Source organism: Bombus affinis, chromosome 5 (genome assembly GCF_024516045.1).
Source record: "Bombus affinis isolate iyBomAffi1 chromosome 5, iyBomAffi1.2, whole genome shotgun sequence".
NCBI classification, from domain to species: domain Eukaryota; kingdom Metazoa; phylum Arthropoda; class Insecta; order Hymenoptera; family Apidae; genus Bombus; species Bombus affinis.
This window is the reverse complement of record NC_066348.1, coordinates 14,696,657-14,717,168: the sequence shown is the minus strand read 5'-3', so window position 1 is coordinate 14,717,168 and position 20,512 is coordinate 14,696,657. Positions and strand designations below refer to the sequence as shown.

Sequence of the window (20,512 nt, the reverse complement as noted above, 5' to 3'; positions counted from 1 at the left end):
TCTACTTATCGTCAGGAATAAAAAGAACCATGATCTTTTCTTTCCTCAAAGCTTGCTCAGAATACATAATATTTCTTGTGATGCCACCTCGTCAGAGAACGAAACGGTTGTATATTTATTCATACCTATTTGTGGAATGGGGGTGCAGTATTGGAATGGATTTCCAGTATAACCTTGAATGCACGTGCACGCAGGACGATGATTAATGACCCTGCATTCTGTGTTCGTGCCACAAGTACCAGGGCAGGGATTTTGGCATTTAGAGCGTATACAACTCAATGTGGATGGACAATCCGTGTCAACCACACATTCTGGACGACATCCTTCGTAGGGATTGCCCATATAATCGATTAAACAGGAGCATGAACCTACGCCGTTTTGTTCTTTGCATATCGCGTTGAAACCACACGGTGATGGGGTGCATGGAGAAATATTGATGGGGACAGCTAAAACGTTTTAACATATCATTTAATATCTTCGAGGGATACAAATTTTTAATAACTGTAATTTAGAGAAAAAAAAAAAATCTAAGAAAAGAAAATTCTTGACTCTTACGTGGTCTAGGTGCACATTGAGTAAAAGGATCGCCAGTATAATCTCCAGGGCAGACACACATCGGAGTGTGACTGACAACACGACACTCCGCGTTCGCCCCGCAGGATCCAGGACAAGGATCTCTGCATTTCTGATTGATACAAGCCATCTGACTTGGACATTCGCTGTTACTGGCACATTCGGGTCTACAATTGGGAGGGGTGCCTATAAATTCTAGCGAACAGGAACAGGAAGGTGCATCATTTACGACTTTACATTCTGAATTTGGACCACATGGAGAGGGTTCGCATGGATTTTGTGGCACTACGGGCACAGGTGCTAAAACAACAAGCATCAATTTTGTTCACGTTACGCAAATAGCTGTATAAACAGGAAAATTTGTATGAAGCAAATCTTACGTCGTAGAACACACTGCACAAATGGATTGCCAGTGAGATCAGCTGGACAGCTACATACAGGATTGTGATTGACAACATTGCAGGTGGCTCTAAATCCACATGTACCAGGACAGGGGTTTACACATTTTTGATTGTTACACGCTTCTGTTAGAGGACAATCGGAACTGACTGTACATTCTGGCCTACAGGTAGGTGGAGAACCTAGATATCCTGCCACACACGAGCAGACTGCTTGTTCATTGATCTCTCGACAGACACTGTTAGGTCCACAAGGCGAAGGAGAGCAAGGGTTTTCCTTTTCGGTTTCTATGACATAAGATGATAAAGTTTCAGTGGAGTGTTCCATCGATAAGTTCTTCAAATTAATTTTGCAAACAATGTCAGTAATTGTTTTTCAACTGGTGTCTTTGAACTTTTAGTAATTCTCAATCTTGTAGGTTATGTTATCTAAATACACAATATTAAAATTTATATTTTGCCTTTTACGTAACAAAGGACATTAGTTCTATTTATCACGTAATAATATCCTATAACGCAACAATTCCGGTCAAGAATGTCAGGAAAATTCGTCAAGCTATACCTTGTACAACATTGCATTGAACGAAGGCGTTTCCCACCATTCCACTTGGGCAGCTGCACATGGGCACATGATTGTATGTTTGACACTGTGCATTTACACCACATGTACCAGGGCAAGGATCAACACACTTGTTTCTTAGACAAGCCTTATTTTGAGGACAATCCCCATTTAGTACGCATTCTGGTCGACAACCAACATAAGGATCACCCTGATACTCTGGTAGACAAGTGCAGATTCCATCATTGCAACGTGCGTTAGCGCCACAAGGCGATAATGCACATGAATCAACAACAGTTGGTCCTGCTGCAGGAAGAACAAACGTGTTGCAAATACTTACAAAACATTCACAAATATGAGATATGAATTTTCTTTAAAATCCTTACTTGGTATAACGGGAGTTAGGTTGCAACCATTAAAAGGATCACCAGTATATCCTTCAAAGCAGGAACATATAGGAACGTGACTGAGTACCATACATTGGGCATTCGAACCGCAAGAACCTGGGCAGGGGTCTGTGCACTTTTCTCTCACGCAGGCTTGACTAGGAGAACAGTCAGAATTAACTGTACATTCTGGCCGACAGTTTGGTGGACTTCCAACGTAATTTGGTCGACACTGACAAGATGGGCTTCCACTGACCACACGACATTCTGAATTTGGGCCACAAGGAGAAGGTAAACAAGGTTGTGAAGTTTCAACTGCTGTAGGTGGTGAGGATTCTGAAAGGACAATGAGAACATGAGACATCTATTTAATTTTAGAACAATTGAAACCACGTCCAGATATCTTACGTGGCACAGGGAAACATCTTGTGAAAGGGTCTCCAGTATATAATGGTCTACAAGCACATATTGGACTGTGGTTCCTGATTACGCAAGATGCGAAAGTGCCACACGAAGCGGGACAAGGGTTCACGCATTTTTGCTTAACACATGCACGATCTTGAGGACATTCGGAATTTAAAGTACATTCAGGGCGGCACATAGGAGGGGCCCCCGTGAATTCCGGCAGACAAGAGCAGACTCCTTGTTCGTTTACTACGCGACATTGACTGTTGGGCCCGCAAGGCGAAGGACTGCAGGGATCCTTATACTCCGTCTCATCTTCTGCAAGAGACATTAATTCATCTTTTACACCACGAACCAGAGGAATAAATTTCCGCTTTTTTATCAGGTTTAGATAAGACGTAAATCTTGGGACATTGTCTTCTGATTGACGAAAAATATATCGTACCTATAGCGGGCGCTATGGAGCAGTATTGGAAGGGATTTCCGGTGTAACCCGGAATGCACGTGCATGCAGGCCGGTGATTGATAACCCTGCACTGCGCGTTTGTGCCACAGGTACCAGGGCAGGGGTCTTGACATTTGGAACGTATACAGCTCAGTGTAGATGGACAATCAGTGTCAACGACACACTCGGGGCGGCATCCTTCATAAGGGTTGCCCATGTAATCAGCAGCACAGGAACATGACCCAACACCGTTCAGTTCTTTGCACATCGCATTGAAACCACACGGTGATGGACTACATGGGGAGAGATTTACGGGAACAACTACAATGATTTGAAGAAGCAATTTAGTGACCAGAAACGGATTATTAAAGGCAAGAAAAGGATCTTGTAAGCCTTACGTGGAGTTGGTGTACACTGAGTGAAGGGATCGCCGGTATAGTCGTTCGAACAGGCACACATAGGGGTATGACTGACAACACGACATTCTGCGTTTGCCCCACAGGATCCAGGACAAGGATCTCTGCATTTCTGATTGATACAAGCCAAATGAGTTGCACATTCGCTATTACTGCCACATTCGGGTCTGCAATTGGGCGGAGTGCCTATGTATTCAGATAAACAAGAGCAAGAAGGTGCATCATTGACGACTCTGCATTCTGCATTAGGTCCACACGGAGAGGGTTCGCATGGATTTTGCGGTACTGCGGGCTCGGGAGCTAAAAGAGAATTATCATTATGATTTTTAAGAGCTTCATTAGTAACTGGGATACTAAAGCCAGAAATCTTACGCCGCGGGACACATTGGACAAATGGGTCGCCTGTAAGTTCAGATGGGCAGCCACATATGGGATTGTGATTGACGACGTTGCAGATGGCTCTGAACCCACATGTGCCAGAGCATGGATTGACACATTTCTGGTTGCTACAAGCTTGTGTCAGGGGACAATCGGAACTGACTGTACACTCCGGTCTACAGGTAGGTGGTGCTCCCAAGAATCCCGCTACGCAGGAGCAAACAGGCTGACCATTGATCTCGCGACAGACGCTGTTTGGTCCACAAGGTGAAGGAGAGCATGGGTTACCCTTCACGGTATCTGTTATCATGATAATTTGGTAAATATTCTGAGCACTGCCACAGTAAAATGCAGCAAAGGAAATTAGGAAAATGGAAGAAGTTCCTAAGACGTACCTTGAGCGACAGTGCACAGTACGAACGCATTTCCAACCATTCCACTTGGACAACTGCACATGGGCACATGATTATATACTAGACACTCTGCATTTCGACCGCAAGTACCAGGGCAAGGATCGACGCATTTGTTTCTTAAACAAGCGCGGTTCTGGGCGCAATCGGTATTCAGTACACACTCTGGTCGGCATCCAACATATGGATCACCCTGATAGTCTGTCAGGCATATACAGATTCCACTTTCACAAAGTGCATTGGGACCACAAGGTGATGATGCACAAGCATCAACCACTGACGGCTCCGCTATTAGAAATAATTGACGTGTGTCACATATATTTCAAACATTTTACAATTTCTACTGCATGTTACGTTTTCTACTTTCTTACTTGGTGTCACGGGAGCAGGGTAACAGTTGCTGAAGGGATCTCCGGTGTATCCGTTGAAGCAGGAACATATAGGAACATGATTGAGCACCGTGCACTGAGAGTTGGAACCACAGGATCCCGGACAAGGATCTCTGCACTTTTCTCTCATGCAGGCTTGACTTGGTGAACAGTCAGAGTTTACTGTACATTCTGGACGACAGTTTGGTGGACTTCCAATGTATGCAGATAGACATTGACAAGATGGGCCTCCGTTAACTACACGGCACTCCGAATTTGGACCACAGGGGGATGGCAAACACGGTTGTGAAGGTTCGACCGTGGATGGTGGTAAGGCTTCTAAAAGGGCAAGTACCAAATTGGAATTCAGTCTAATTTTATGTCAAAAAGTATATAAATTAATTTGATATTTTCCGAAATGTCTTACGTGGGATGGGGAAACATCTAGTGAATGGATCTCCGGTATATGAGTCTCTGCAGGCACAAATTGGACTATGGTTCCTGACAACGCAAGTGGCGAAAGTTCCACATGAAGCAGGGCATGGATTAACACATTTCTGGTTAACGCACGCACGATCTAGTGCACATTCCGAATTTAAAGTACACTCGGGGCGGCACGTGGGTGGCGTGCCCGTGAATTCTGGCAGACAGGAGCATACACTTTGCCCGTTTACTACGCGACATTGACTGTTGGGTCCGCAAGGCGAAGGACTGCAAGGATCCTTATACTTCGTCTCATCCTCTGCAAGGGACATTAATTCATCTTTTACATCACGAAGCAGAAGAATAAATTTCCGCCTTTGTCAGGTTTAGGTAAGACGTAAATCTTGGGTCATTGTCTTCGGATTGATGAAAATTAAAATATATCGTACCTATTGCGGGCGCTATGGAGCAGTATTGGAAGGGATTTCCAGTGTAACCCGGAATGCACGTGCATGCAGGCCGGTGATTGATAACCCTGCACTGCGCGTTTGAGCCACAGGTACCAGGGCAGGGATCTTGACATTTGGAACGTATACAGCTCAGTGTAGATGGACAATCAGTGTCAACGACACACTCGGGGCGGCATCCTTCATAAGGGTTGCCGATGTAATCAGCGGCACAGGAACATGACCCGACGCCGTTCTGTTCTTTGCATATTGCATTGAAACCACACGGTGATGGACTACATGGGGAGAGATTGACGGGAACAACTACAATGTTTTGAAGAAGCAATTTAGTGACCAGAAACGGATTATTAAAGGCAAGAAAAGGATTTAGTAAGCCTTACGTGGCGTAGGTGTACACTGAGTAAAGGGGTCGCCGGTATAGTCGTTCGAACAGGCACACATAGGGGTATGACTGACAACACGACATTCTGCGTTTGCCCCACAGGATCCAGGACAAGGATCTCTGCATTTCTGATTGATGCAAGCCAAATGAGTTGCACATTCGCTATTACTGCCACATTCGGGTCTGCAATTGGGCGGAGTGCCTATGTATTCAGATAAACAAGAGCAAGAAGGTGCATCATTGACGACTCTGCATTCTGCATTGGGTCCACACGGAGAGGGTTCGCATGGATTTTGCGGTACTGCGGGCTCGGGAGCTAAAAGAGAATTATTGCTATGATTTTTAAAAGTTTCATTAGTAACTGGGATACTAAAGCCAGAAATCTTACGCCGCGGGACACATTGGACAAATGGGTCGCCTGTAAGCTCAGGTGGGCAGCCACATATGGGATTATGATTGACGACGTTGCAGGTGGCCCTGAACCCGCATGTACCAGAGCATGGATTGACACATTTCTGGTTGCTACAGGCTTGTGTCAGAGGACAATCGGAACTAACTGTACACTCCGGTCTACAGGTAGGTGGTGCTCCCAAGAATCCTGCTACGCAGGAGCAAACAGGCTGACCATTGATCTCGCGACAGACGCTGTTTGGTCCACAAGGTGAAGGAGAGCATGGGTTACCCTTCACGGTATCTGTTATCATGATAATTTGGTAAATATTCTGAGCACTGCCACAGTACCATGCAGCAAAGGAAATTAGGGGAATGGAAGAAGTTCCTAAGACGTACCTTGAGCGACAGTGCACAGTACGAACGCATTTCCAACCATTCCACTTGGACAACTGCACATGGGCACATGATTGTATACTAGACACTCTGCATTTCGACCGCAAGTACCAGGGCAGGGATCGACGCATTTGTTTCTTAAACAAGCGCGGTTCTGAGCACAATCGGTGTTCAATACACACTCCGGTCGGCATCCAATATATGGATCACCCTGATAGTCTGTCAGGCATGTACAGATTCCACTTTCACAACGTGCATTGGGACCACAAGGTGATGAGGCGCAAGGATCAGCCACTGACGGCTCCGCTATTAGAAAAAATTGACGTGTGCCACACATATTTCAAACGTTTTACAATTTCTACTGAATGTTACGTTTTCTACTTTCTTACTTGGTGTCATGGGAGCAGGGTAACAGTTGCTGAAGGGATCTCCGGTGTATCCGTTGAAGCAGGAACATATAGGAACATGATTGAGCACCGTGCACTGAGAGTTGGAACCACAGGATCCCGGACAAGGATCTCTGCACTTTTCTCTCATGCAGGCTTGACTTGGTGAACAGTCAGAGTTTACTGTACATTCTGGACGACAGTTTGGTGGACTTCTAATGTATGCAGATAGACATTGACAAGATGGGCCTCCGTTAACTACACGGCACTCCGAATTTGGACCACAGGGGGATGGCAAACACGGTTGTGAAGGTTCGACTGTGGATGGTGGTAAGGCTTCTAAAAGGGCAAGTACCAAATTAGAATTCAGTCTAATTTTATGTCAAAAAGTATATAAATTAATTTGAAATTTTCCGAAATGTCTTACGTGGAATGGGGAAACATCTAGTGAAAGGATCTCCGGTATATGAGTCTCTGCAGGCACAAATTGGACTATGGTTCCTGACAACGCAAGAGGCGAAAGTTCCACACGAAGCAGGGCATGGATTAACACATTTCTGGTTAACGCACGCACGATCTAGTGGACACTCCGAATTTAAAGTACATTCGGGGCGGCACGTGGGTGGCGCGCCCGTGAATTCTGGCAGACAGGTGCAAACTCCTTGTCCGTTTACTACGCGACATTGACTGTTGGGTCCGCAAGGCGAAGGACTGCAGGGATCCTTATACTTCATCTCATCCTCTACAAGAGATTATAATTTATATTTTACATAACAAAAAAAAAAGATAATGAATTTCTGATTCGACCCGCTATGAATAAAATATAAATCTTGGGTCATTGTCTTCCGATTGACGAAAATTAAAATATATCGTACCTATTGCGGGCACTATGGAGCAGTATTGGAAGGGATTTCCAGTGTAACCTGGAATACACGTGCACGCAGGCCGGTGATTGATGACCCTGCACTTCGCGTTTGTGCCACAGGTACCAGGGCAGGGGTCTTGACATTTGGAACGTATACAGCTCAGTGTAGATGGACAATCGGTGTCAACGACACACTCGGGACGACACCCATCGTAGGGATTACCGATATAATCAGATAAACAGGAACAGGAACCTACTCCATTTTGTTCTTTACATATAGCGTTAAAGCCACAAGGTGATGGACTACATGGAGAGAGATTTACGGGAACAGCTACAATGTTTTGAAGAAACAATTTAGTGACCAGAAACGGATTATTAAAGGCAAGAAAAGGATCTCGTAAGTCTTACGTGGCGTAGGTGTACACTGAGTGAAGGGGTCGCCGGTATAGTCGTTCGAACAGGCACACATGGGGGTATGACTGACAACACGACATTCCGCGTTTGCCCCACAGGATCCAGGACAAGGATCTCTGCATTTCTGATTGATACAAGCCAAATGAGTTGCACATTCGCTATTACTGCCACATTCGGGTCTGCAATTGGGCGGAGTGCCTATGAATTCAGATAAACAAGAGCAAGAAGGTGCATCATTGACGACTCTGCATTCTGCATTGGGTCCACACGGAGAGGGTTCGCATGGATTTTGCGGTACAGCGGGCTCGGGAGCTAAAAGAGAATTATCATTATGATTTTTAAAACTTTCATTAGTAACTGGGTTACTGAAGTCAGAAATCTTACGCCGCGGGACACATTGGACAAATGGGTCGCCTGTAAGCTCAGGCGGACAGCCACATATGGGATTATGATTGACGACGTTGCAGGTGGCCCTGAACCCGCATGTACCAGAGCATGGATTGACACATTTCTGGTTGCTACAGGCTTGTGTCAGAGGACAATCGGAACTGACTGTACACTCCGGTCTACAGGTAGGTGGTGTTCCCAAAAATCCAGATACGCAAGAGCATACAGGTTGTCCATTGATTTCCCGACAGACACTGTTTGGTCCACAAGGTGAAGGAGAGCATGGGTTACCCTTTACGGTATCTGTTATCATGATAATTTGGTAAATATTCTGAACACTACCACAGTTCCAAGCAGCAATCGAAATTAGAGGAATGGAAGAAGTTCCTAAGAGTACCTTGAGCGACAGTGCACAGTACGAACGCATTTCCAACCATTCCACTTGGACAACTGCACATGGGCACATGATTGTATACTAGACACTCTGCATTTCGACCGCAAGTACCAGGGCATGGATCGACGCATTTGTTTCTTAAACAAGCGCGGTTCTGGGCACAATCGGTATTCAATACACACTCCGGTCGGCATCCAACATATGGATCACCCTGATAGTCTGTCAGGCATATACAGATTCCACTTTCACAACGTGCATTGGGACCACAAGGTGATGATGCACAAGCATCAACCACTGACGGCTCCGCTATTAGAAATAATTGACGTGTGTCACATATATTTCAAACATTTTACAATTTCTACTGAATGTTATGTTTTCTACTTTCTTACTTGGTGTCACGGGAGCAGGGTAACAGTTGCTGAAGGGATCTCCGGTGTATCCGTTGAAGCAGGAACATATAGGTACGTGATTGAGCACCGTGCACTGAGCATTGGAACCACAAGAACCTGGACAAGGGTCTCTGCACTTTTCTCTCATGCAGGCCTGACTAGGGGAACAATCGGAGTTGACCGTACATTCTGGTCGACAGTTTGGTGGACTGCCAACGTAAGTTGATCGACACTGGCAAGATGGCCCACCATTGATCACACGACATTCTGAATTTGGACCACAAGGAGAGGGCAAACAAGGTTGCGATACTTCAATTGCAGTAGGTGGTGTAGCTTCTAAAAGAGGAAGTATAATATGAACAATCTATCTCATTTTCCGGAAGTATAAATACGTGTTTGGTATATCTTACGTGGAACGGGGAAACATCTAGTGAATGGATCTCCGGTATATAAGTCTCTGCAGGCACAAATTGGACTATGGTTCCTGACAACGCAAGTGGCAAATGTTCCACATGAAGCAGGGCATGGATTAACACATTTCTGGTTAACACACGCACGATCTTGTGAACATTCTGAATTTAAAGTACACTCGGGGCGGCACATGGGTGGCGTGCCCGTGAATTCTGGCAGACAGGAGCAGACTCCTTGTCCGTTTACTACGCGACACTGACTGTTGGGTCCGCAAGGCGAAGGACTGCATGGATCCTTATACTGCGTTTCATCCTCTACAAGAGATTTTAATTTACATTTTACATAACAAAAAAAACTAACGAATTTCTGATCCGACCCGCTATGAATAAGATATATATCTTGGTTCATTGTCTTCGTATTGATAAAAATTAAAATATATCCTACCGATTGCAGGTATTACGGAGCAGTATTGGAAAGGATTTCCACTGTAACCAGGAATGCATGTGCACGCAGGCCGATGATTAATGACCTTGCACTCTGCGTTTGTGCCACAGGTGCCCGGACATGGGTCTTGACATTTGGAACGTATACAGCTCAGTGTAGATGGACAGTCAGTGTCAACGACACATTCGGGGCGGCATCCTTCATAAGGGTTTCCGATGTAATCAGCAGCACAGGAACATGACCCGACGCCGTTCTGTTCTTTGCAGATTGCATTGAAACCACACGGTGATGGACTACATGGGGAGAGATTGACGGGAACAACTACAATGTTTTAAAGAAGTAATTAGAGACCAGAAGCGGATTGTTCAAAGCAAGAAAAGGATTTTGGAAGCCTTACGTGGCGTAGGTGAACACTGAGTGAAGGGGTCACCGGTATAGTCATTCAAACAGGCACACATAGGGGTATGACTAACAACACGACATTCGGCGTTTGCCCCGCAGGATCCAGGACAAGGATCTCTGCACTTCTGATTGATGCAGGCTAACTGACTGGGGCATTCGCTATTGCTGCCACATTCGGGTCTACAATTTGGTGGGGTTCCTATGAACTGCGATAAACAAGAGCAAGAGGGAGCATCATTAAGGACTCGGCATTCTGCATTGGGTCCACACGGAGAGGGTTCGCATGGGTTTTGTGGCACTACGGGCTCTGGTGCTAAAAAAACATGTACGAATTACGATTATCAGTCTTACGTTTCTAAATTTTGTTAAGCATTCAAATCATGAAGGACTAAATCTTACGTCGAGGAACACACTGGACAAATGGGTCGCCAGAGAGTTCAGGCGGACAGCTGCATATCGGATTATGATTGACAACATTGCAAATGGCACTGAACCCACATGTACCAGGGCAAGGATTGACACATTTCTGATTGGAGCAAGCCTGTGTCGGCGGACAATCGGAGCTGACTGTGCATTCTGGTCTGCAAGTTGGTGGTGCTCCTAAGTATCCTGCTACGCAGGAGCAGACAGGTTGTCCATTGATTTCTCGACAGATACTGTTTGGTCCACATGGCGTAGGAGAGCATGGGTTACCCTTTTCGGTATCTGATGTAATAAAAAGCGGCAAAAATTCAGAGCAGTGCTACAGTAAGTACTTTGAATAGCAATACTGTCGGTATGAATAACTTAGCTATCGGCTAGTATCGGTGTGTTATATATATATTTAACGCGATTGTAATATTCTGAGTCGTAAACTCAATGAACGTATACTCAATAAAGTTCTGCTTACACGTGATTTTCCGGCAATAGCGATCATTAATAATATTTGTAGGATATGAGGAAGTCGAACTAGATGGTATAAAATTAAAAATCCTAACGTAAATGGCAGTATTATGGGCAGGTAGAATATATATATAATATATATATTATAGAATATATATATAATAGGTAGCAATATGAATAAAAAATTGGGAACAAAGTTTCTAAATTGTACCTTGAGCGACAGTACACAGTACGAACGCATTTCCAACCATTCCACTTGGGCAACTGCACATGGGCACATGATTATATACTAGACACTCTGCATTTCGACCGCAAGTACCAGGGCAAGGATCGACGCATTTGTTTCTCAAACAAGCGCGATTTTGAGCACAATCGGTATTTAATACACACTCTGGTCGGCATCCAACATATGGATCACCCTGATAGTCTGTCAAGCATGTACAGATTCCACTTTCACAACGTGCATTGGGGCCACAAGGGGATGATGCGCAAGGGTCGCTTACCGACGGTTCAACTAATTGGAGAATAAACGTGTCTCATATGAATGTCAAACCTTTCACAAATTCTAGTGAATGTTACGTCTTCGGCTTTCTTACTTGGTGTCACCGGAATTGGATAACAATTGCTGAAAGGATCTCCGGTGTATCCGTTGAAGCAGGAACATATAGGAACGTGATTGAGCACCGTGCACTGAGCGTTGGAACCACAAGAACCTGGGCAAGGGTCTCTGCACTTTTCTCTCATGCAGGCTTGACTAGGGGAACAATCGGAATTGACAGTACATTCTGGCCGACAATTTGGTGGACTGCCAACGTAAGTTGACCGACACTGGCAAGATGGCCCACCATTGACCACACGACATTCTGAATTTGGACCACAAGGAGAGGGCAAACAAGGTTGCGACACTTCAATTGCAGTAGGTGGTGTAGCTTCTAAAAGAGGAAGTATAATATGAACAATCTATCTCATTTTCCGGAAGTATAAATACGTGTTTGGTATATCTTACGTGGAACGGGGAAACATCTAGTGAATGGATCTCCGGTATATAAGTCTCTGCAGGCACAAATTGGACTATGGTTCCTGACAACACAAGTGGCAAATGTTCCACATGAAGCAGGGCATGGATTAACACATTTCTGACTAACACAGGCACGGTCTTGTGGGCATTCCGAATTTAAAGTACACTCGGGGCGGCACATGGGTGGCGTGCCGGTGAATTCTGGCAGACAGGAGCAAACTCCTTGTCCGTTTACTACGCGACACTGACTGTTGGGTCCGCAAGGCGAAGGACTGCAGGGATCCTTATACTGCGTTTCATCCTCTACAAGAGATTTTAATTTACATTTTACATAACAAAAAAAACTAACGAATTTCTGATCCGACCCGTTATGAATAAAATATATATCTTGGTTTATTGTCTTCGTATTGATAAAAATTAAAATATATCCTACCGATTGTGGGCATTACGGAGCAGTATTGGAAGGGATTTCCACTGTAACCAGAAATGCATGTGCATGCAGGCCGATGATTAATGACCTTGCACTCTGCGTTTGTGCCACAGGTGCCCGGACATGGGTCTTGACATTTGGAACGTATACAGCTCAGTGTAGATGGACAGTCAGTATCAACGACACATTCGGGGCGGCATCCTTCATAAGGGTTGCCAATGTAATCAGCAGCACAGGAACATGACCCGACGCCGTTCTGTTCTTTGCAGATTGCATTGAAACCACACGGTGATGGACTACATGGGGAGAGATTGACGGGAACAACTACAATGTTTTGAAGAAGCAATTTAGTGACCAGAAACGGATTATTAAAGGCAAGAAAATGATTTCGTAAGCCTTACGTGGCGTAGGTGTACACTGAGTAAAGGGGTCGCCGGTATAGTCGTTCGAACAGGCACACATAGGGGTATGACTGACAACACGACATTCTGCGTTTGCCCCACAGGATCCAGGACAAGGATCTCTGCATTTCTGATTGATACAAGACAAATGAGTTGCACATTCGCTATTACTGCCACATTCGGGTCTGCAATTGGGCGGAGTGCCTATGAATTCAGATAAACAAGAGCAAGAAGGTGCATCATTGACGACTCTGCATTCTGCATTGGGTCCACACGGAGAGGGTTCGCATGGATTTTGCGGTATTGCGGGCTCGGGAGCTAAAAGAGAATTATCATTATGATTTTTAAAACTTTCATTAGTAACTGGGGTACTGAAGCAAGAAATCTTACGTCGGGGGACACATTGGACAAATGGGTCGCCTGTAAGTTCAGGTGGGCAGCCACATATGGGATTGTGATTGACGACGTTGCAGGTGGCCCTGAACCCGCATGAACCCGGACATGGATTTACACATTTCTGGTTGCTACAAGCTTGTGTCAGGGGACAATCGGAACTGACTGTACACTCCGGTCTACAGGTAGGTGGTGCTCCCAAGAATCCTGCTACGCAGGAGCAAACAGGCTGACCATTGATCTCGCGACAGACGCTGTTTGGTCCACAAGGTGAAGGAGAGCACGGGTTGTCCTTTTCGGTATCTGATATTATGGTAATATAGTAAATATTCTGAGCAATACTTAGTACTACCCTGCGGAGAAAATTAAGGAAAGAGAAGAAGTTTCTAAGACGTACCTTGAGCGACAGTGCACAGTACGAACGCATTTCCAACCATTCCACTTGGACAACTACACATGGGCACATGATTGTATACTAGACACTCTGCATTTCGACCGCAAGTACCAGGGCAAGGATCAACGCATTTGTTTCTTAAGCAAGCGCGGTTCTGGGCACAATCGGTATTCAATACACACTCTGGTCGGCATCCAACATATGGATCACCCTGATAGTCTGTCAAGCATGTACAGATTCCACTTTCACAACGTGCATTGGGGCCACAAGGGGATGATGCGCAAGGGTCGTTTACCGACGGTTCAACTATTTGGAGAATAAACGTGTCTCATATGAATGTCAAACCTTTCACAAATTCTAGTGAATGTTACGTCTTCGGCTTTCTTACTTGGTGTCACCGGAATTGGATAACAATTGCTGAAAGGATCTCCGGTGTATCCGTTGAAGCAGGAACATATAGGAACGTGATTGAGCACCGTGCACTGAGCGTTGGAACCACAAGAACCTGGGCAAGGGTCCCTGCACTTTTCTCTCATGCAGGCTTGACTAGGGGAACAATCGGAGTTGACCGTACATTCTGGCCGACAGTTTGGTGGACTGCCAACGTAAGTTGACCGACACTGGCAAGATGGTCCACCATTGATCACACGACATTCTGAATTTGGACCACAAGGAGAGGGCAAACAAGGTTGCGACACTTCAATTGCTGTAGGCGGTGTAGCTTCTAAAAGAGCAGGCATGTTATGAACAATCTGTTTAATTTTTGGGCGGTTAAAATACGATCTTCAGATATCTCACGTGGAATAGGGAAACATCTGGTGAATGGATCGCCGGTATATGAATCTCTGCAGGCACAAATTGGACTATGGTTTCTGACCACGCAAGTGGCGAATGTTCCACATGATGCAGGGCATGGATTAACACATTTTTGGTTAACACACGCACGATCTAGTGAACATTCTGAATTTAAAGTACACTCGGGGCGGCACATGGGTGGCGTGCCCGAGAATTCTGGCAGACAGGAGCAGACTCCTTGTCCGTTTACTACGCGACACTGACTGTTGGGTCCGCAAGGTGAAGGGTTGCACGGATCTTTGTATTTCGTGTCATCTTCTACAAATTTTCATTTTTCAAGTGTTAGTTATTCACCATGTTTGTAACCATAACGATGTTTGCTAAATATGGCGATGCGAATTTCTTTCATACCTATCTCCCGTATGAGAGTACAGAATTGGAAGGGATTCCCACTATAACCTTGAATGCATGTACATGCAGGACGGTGATTTATGACTTTACACTCTGCATTTGTACCACAAGTCCCTGGACAGGGATCTTGACATTTGGATCGTATACAGCTCAATGTGGATGCACAATCGGTATCAATGACACATTCGGGCCGACAACCTTCATAAGGATTACCAATGTAATCAGACAAGCAGGAGCAAGATCCAACACCGTTTTGCTCTTTGCATATCGCATTGAAACCGCATGGTGATGGAGTGCACGGAGAAAGACTGACGGGAACAGCTAAAACGATTTTGAGAAATGAGAAAATTTGAGACTATAGATAGATAGAATTACGTATTATATCCATAAAGGGACAAATATTTCAATAGCACTAATTTAAACATTCGAATACTGGGAAAAGAATTCTTCATCCTTACGTGGTCTTGGTGTACACTGCGTGAAGGGGTCACCAGTATAATCCTCAGGACAAACACACATTGGAGTATGACTGACAACACGACACTCCGCGTTTGCCCCGCAGGATCCAGGACAAGGATCTCTGCATTTCTGATTGATGCAAGCAAATTGACTAGGACATTCGCTATTACTGACACATTCCGGACGACAATTGGGAGGTGCGCCTATGAATTCTGGAGAACAAGAACATGAGGGAGCATCGTTGACAACCCTACATTGAGAGTTGGGGCCGCACGGAGTGGGTTCGCATGGGTTTTGTGGCACTACGGGTTCGGGTGCTAAAAATATGTGTATGAATTATTAATATGTTTGACAATAATTTTGTTCAGAGATCATATACGAAGAAATAGATCTTACGTGGTGGAACACATTGAACAAACGGATCACCAGTGAGGTCTGCTGGACAACTGCATATAGGATTATGATTGACAACGTTGCAAACAGCTCTAAATCCACATGAACCCGGACATGGATTTACACACTTCTGATTGGTACAAGCTTGTGTCAGTGGACAATCAGTGCTGACTGTGCACTCTGGTCTACAAGTTGGTGGTGCTCCTAAAAATCCTGCTACGCAGGAGCAGACAGGCTGACCATTGATTTCTCGACAAACGCTGTTTGGTCCACATGGCGAAGGCGAACATGGATTTCTTTCTGTGATATCTATCATCATGGCAATATGATAGACGATCAGATGAGAGTCAGAAGCGAACTTCTTGCGATTAATATAACAAAGAATATTTTACAAACTATACCTTGGGAGACAGTGCACTGAACGAAAGCATTTCCAATCATACCAGTGGGACAGCTACACATAGGCACGTGATTGTATACTAAACATTCTGCATTTAAACCACATGTACCAGGACAAGGATCGATACACTTATTCCTTAAACAAGCTCGATTCTGAGGACAGTCTGTGTTCAGTACACATTCCGGTCGACAACCAATATAAGGGTCCCCTTGATATTCTGCCAAACATGTACATATTCCATCGTCGCAACGTGCATTGGGCCCACAAGGTGATGATGCACAGGGATCAACAATAGTTGGTTCACCTATCAAAGGAATAAACATATTCCTCATTTTTTAGAACTCCTTCGCAAATTATAATTCGTCATATTTTTGTATTTTTCTTACTTGGTATGACGGGAGAGAGATTGCAGTTACTGAAAGGATCTCCAGTGTATCCTTCGAAACAGGTGCATATAGGAACGTGATTGAGCACCGTGCACTGAGCATTGGAACCACATGAACCTGGACAAGGATCTCTGCACCTTTGTCTCATGCAAGTCTGACTTGCGGAACAATCAGAATTTACTGTACACTCTGGACGACAATTTGGAGGGCTACCAATATAATTTGGTAGACATTGACAAGATGGTCCACCATTAACCACACGACATTCTGAATTCGGGCCGCAAGGAGAAGGCAAACATGGTTGTGAAACATCGACTGCTGTAGGTGGTGCAGCTTCTAAATATGGAATTACGGAATGAAGAATCTTTCTATTTTAGAACAATTTAAATTAGTGTCGCGATATCTTACGTGGAACGGGGAAACATCTAGTGAAAGGATCCCCGGTATATGATTCTCTGCAGGCACAAATTGGGCTGTGATTTCTGATCATGCAAGTGGCGAAAGTTCCACATGAAGCAGGACATGGATTAACACATTTCTGGTTAACGCACGCACGGTCTTGTGAACATTCTGAATTTAAAGTACATTCGGGACGACACATGGGGGGTGTGCCAGTAAATTCAGCCAGACAAGAGCAAACACCTTGATCATTTACTACCCTACATTGACTATTTGGTCCGCAAGGTGAAGGGTTGCATGGATCCTTGTACGTTGGTGTATCTTCTAAAAAATGAGGATTTCGAATTATAAGAAATATTTCTTGTAATCTTTCGAAATACGCGAACTGCAAGCTTTTCATGCGTCAGAGTTTATGTCAAATGTATACTAGAACGAATGGATAAATACTCATACCTATTTCTCGGATTAGTGTACAATATTGGAAGGGATTTCCACTGTAACCTTGAAGACATGTGCATGCAGGACGATGATTGATGACTTTGCACTCTGCGTTCGTGCCACAAGTGCCGGGGCAAGGATCCTGACATTTAGAGCGTATGCAGCTCAATGTGGATGAACAGTCAGTGTCAACGACACATTCAGGGCGACATCCTTGATAGGGGTTGCCAATATAATCATTTAAACAGGAACAGGAACCTACGCCACTTTGTTCTCTGCATATCGCGTTGAAACCACACGGTGATGGGGTGCATGGAGAAATATTGACAGGGATAGCTAAAACGATTTAACGTTATCATTTAACATTTTCAAGGAATAAAAATTTTTGATAACTGTAATTTAGAAAAAAAAGTATTAGGAAAAGAATACTCTTGGCCCTTACGTGGTCTAGGTGTACACTGGGTGAAGGGATCACCGACATAAGCGTCTGGGCAGATACACATCGGAGTGTGGCTGACAACACGACACTCTGCGTTAGCTCCACAGGATCCAGGACAAGGATCTCTGCATTTTTGGTTCATACAAGCCAACTGACTTGGGCATTCACTATTACTGACACATTCCGGTCGACAATTGGGAGGTGCGCCTATGAATTCTGGAGAACAAGAACATGAGGGAGCATCGTTGACAACTCTACATTGAGAATTTGGTCCGCATGGAGAAGGTTCGCATGGGTTTTGTGGCACAACGGGCTCAGGTGCTAAAAACATATATATGAGTAAGCTTTATGTTTTGAAAAGAGATCTACAAAAGATCCAATTTTAAAGGAACACTGCTTACGGCGTGGGGTACATTGAACAAATGGATCGCCAGTGAGGTCTGGCGGACAGCTGCATATAGGATTATGATTGACAACGTTACAAGTAGCTCTGAATCCACATGAGCCGGGACAAGGATTGACACATTTTTGATTGCTACAAGCTTCTGATAGAGAACAATCAGAACTAAGTGTACATTCTGGTCTACAAGTTGGAGGAGCACCCAGGAATCCTGCTACGCATGAACAAACGGGCTGTCCATTGATCTCTCGACAAATACTGTTTGGTCCACATGGTGAAGGTGAACAAGGGTTTCTTTTTATAGTATCTATCGTTAAAATATAATGGGAGACAGTCAGCGGCGTGTGAGATGAGAATTATATTATCATCGCAAATGAAATTTCTTAATTTGTACCTTGGAGAACAGTGCACTGGACAAATGCATTTCCAACCATTCCGTTGGGACAGCTGCACATGGGCACGTGACTATACACCAGACATTCTGCATTTATGCCACAAGTACCAGGGCAAGGATCAACACACTTGTTTCTCAGACAAGCACGATTCTGGGGGCAATCTGTGTTCAACACACATTCTGGTCGACAACCAATGTAAGGATCTCCCTGATACTCTGGTAAACATGTACAGATTCCACTGTCGCAACGTGCATTTGGTCCACAAGGTGATAATGCACAAGGATCAATAATCGTGGGTTCAGCTATAAAGGCAACAAAAATATTTCGCATTTTCTATAGATTAATCATAATTACTAACTTTTAATTTTTCTTACTTGGTTTAACGGGAGCAAGATTGCAACTGTTGAAAGGATCTCCTGTGTATCCGCTTAGACACGAACATACAGGAACGTGATTCGATACTCTACACTGTGCGTTAGAGCCACAAGACCCTGGACAAGGATCTCTGCACTTTTGTCTTATACAGGCTTGACTGGGAGAGCAGTCAGAGCTAACTGTACACTCTGGACGACAGTTTGGTGGACTTCCAATGTAAGTTGGTAGACATTGACAAGATGGACCTCCGTTAACTACACGACACTCTGAATTTGGACCACAAGGAGATGGCAAGCAAGGTTGTGAAGGTTCGACTGTGGCTGGTGGTAAGGCTTCTAAAAGGGCAATTACGAAATCAGAATTCTGTCTAATTTTATATCAAAGAGTATATAAATTAATTTGAAATTTTCCGAAATGTCTTACGTGGGATGGGGAAACATCTAGTGAATGGATCTCCAGTGTATGCTTCTCTACAAGCACAAATTGGACTGTGATTTTTTACCACACACGTGGCAAATGTGCCACAAGATGCGGGACACGGGTCTACACATTTCTGGTTAACGCATGCACGTTCTTCAGGACACTCGGAATTTAGAGTACACTCGGGGCGACACATAGGAGGTGCACCCGTGAATTCTGGCAGACAGGAGCAGACTCCTTGGCCGTTTACTACACGACACTGACTGTTTGGTCCACATGGAGAAGGGTTGCACGGATCCTTATATTTCATTTCGTCTTCTACAAGATATTTTAATTCAGATTTTACGTTGCGAAAATTATTTCGCCTGATCTTCAGAAATAAAAATTCATGAGTGGAAAAAATTTACTATAATGATCCTAATCAAACATCTGAGAGATTTTTCGTACCAATTTCACGTATCAAGGTACAGTATTGGAATGGATTTCCAGTGTAGTCTCGGAAGCACGTGCACGCAGGACGGTGGTTGATGACCTTGCATTCTGCGTTCGTGCCACAGGTACCTGGGCAGGGATCTTGGCATTTAGAGCGTATACAACTTAATGCTGATGGACAGTCCGTGTCAACGACACACTCAGGGCGGCACCCTTCGTAAGGGTTGCCGATGTAATCGGCTGCACAGGAACATGACCCGACGCCGTTCTGTTCTTTACATATTGCATTGAAACCGCACGGCGATGGACTACATGGGGAGAGATTGACGGGAACAGCTAGAAATTTTTGAAATAATAGAGCAAT

At 44.6% G+C, this 20,512-nt stretch overlaps 1 protein-coding gene across 50 annotated transcripts in view; it reads right to left on the bottom strand.

Annotated features, from left to right (window-relative positions):
- The window catches only part of LOC126915937 (uncharacterized), a 114,897-nt gene that overhangs the window by 25,368 nt on the left and 69,017 nt on the right, over nt 1-20,512 (bottom strand). For 8 of the 50 annotated variants that reach the window (XM_050721084.1, XM_050721085.1, XM_050721100.1 and 5 more), the window contains 49 exons: nt 20,164-20,484; nt 19,720-20,034; nt 19,296-19,631; nt 18,921-19,223; nt 18,528-18,833; nt 18,130-18,447; nt 17,703-18,023; nt 17,259-17,573; nt 16,851-17,186; nt 16,466-16,768; nt 16,068-16,373; nt 15,671-15,988; nt 15,213-15,533; nt 14,805-15,119; nt 14,395-14,730; nt 14,010-14,312; nt 13,610-13,915; nt 13,220-13,537; nt 12,822-13,142; nt 12,377-12,691; nt 11,967-12,302; nt 11,582-11,884; nt 10,888-11,193; nt 10,484-10,801; nt 10,087-10,407; nt 9,642-9,956; nt 9,232-9,567; nt 8,846-9,148; nt 8,446-8,751; nt 8,056-8,373; nt 7,658-7,978; nt 7,210-7,524; nt 6,786-7,121; nt 6,400-6,702; nt 5,999-6,304; nt 5,609-5,926; nt 5,211-5,531; nt 4,766-5,080; nt 4,342-4,677; nt 3,956-4,258; nt 3,555-3,860; nt 3,165-3,482; nt 2,767-3,087; nt 2,325-2,639; nt 1,917-2,252; nt 1,534-1,836; nt 954-1,259; nt 556-873; nt 126-446 (listed from right to left, as the gene is read on the bottom strand). In XM_050721084.1, coding sequence (XP_050577041.1) covers nt 126-446; nt 556-873; nt 954-1,259; nt 1,534-1,836; nt 1,917-2,252; nt 2,325-2,639; nt 2,767-3,087; nt 3,165-3,482; nt 3,555-3,860; nt 3,956-4,258; nt 4,342-4,677; nt 4,766-5,080; nt 5,211-5,531; nt 5,609-5,926; nt 5,999-6,304; nt 6,400-6,702; nt 6,786-7,121; nt 7,210-7,524; nt 7,658-7,978; nt 8,056-8,373; nt 8,446-8,751; nt 8,846-9,148; nt 9,232-9,567; nt 9,642-9,956; nt 10,087-10,407; nt 10,484-10,801; nt 10,888-11,193; nt 11,582-11,884; nt 11,967-12,302; nt 12,377-12,691; nt 12,822-13,142; nt 13,220-13,537; nt 13,610-13,915; nt 14,010-14,312; nt 14,395-14,730; nt 14,805-15,119; nt 15,213-15,533; nt 15,671-15,988; nt 16,068-16,373; nt 16,466-16,768; nt 16,851-17,186; nt 17,259-17,573; nt 17,703-18,023; nt 18,130-18,447; nt 18,528-18,833; nt 18,921-19,223; nt 19,296-19,631; nt 19,720-20,034; nt 20,164-20,484 — 15,513 coding nt within the window. The remainder of the gene's footprint in view (nt 1-125; nt 447-555; nt 874-953; nt 1,260-1,533; nt 1,837-1,916; nt 2,253-2,324; nt 2,640-2,766; nt 3,088-3,164; nt 3,483-3,554; nt 3,861-3,955; nt 4,259-4,341; nt 4,678-4,765; nt 5,081-5,210; nt 5,532-5,608; nt 5,927-5,998; nt 6,305-6,399; nt 6,703-6,785; nt 7,122-7,209; nt 7,525-7,657; nt 7,979-8,055; nt 8,374-8,445; nt 8,752-8,845; nt 9,149-9,231; nt 9,568-9,641; nt 9,957-10,086; nt 10,408-10,483; nt 10,802-10,887; nt 11,194-11,581; nt 11,885-11,966; nt 12,303-12,376; nt 12,692-12,821; nt 13,143-13,219; nt 13,538-13,609; nt 13,916-14,009; nt 14,313-14,394; nt 14,731-14,804; nt 15,120-15,212; nt 15,534-15,670; nt 15,989-16,067; nt 16,374-16,465; nt 16,769-16,850; nt 17,187-17,258; nt 17,574-17,702; nt 18,024-18,129; nt 18,448-18,527; nt 18,834-18,920; nt 19,224-19,295; nt 19,632-19,719; nt 20,035-20,163; nt 20,485-20,512) is intronic. The other 42 variants (XM_050721132.1, XM_050721137.1, XM_050721126.1 and 39 more) reach the window with 40 other exon arrangements.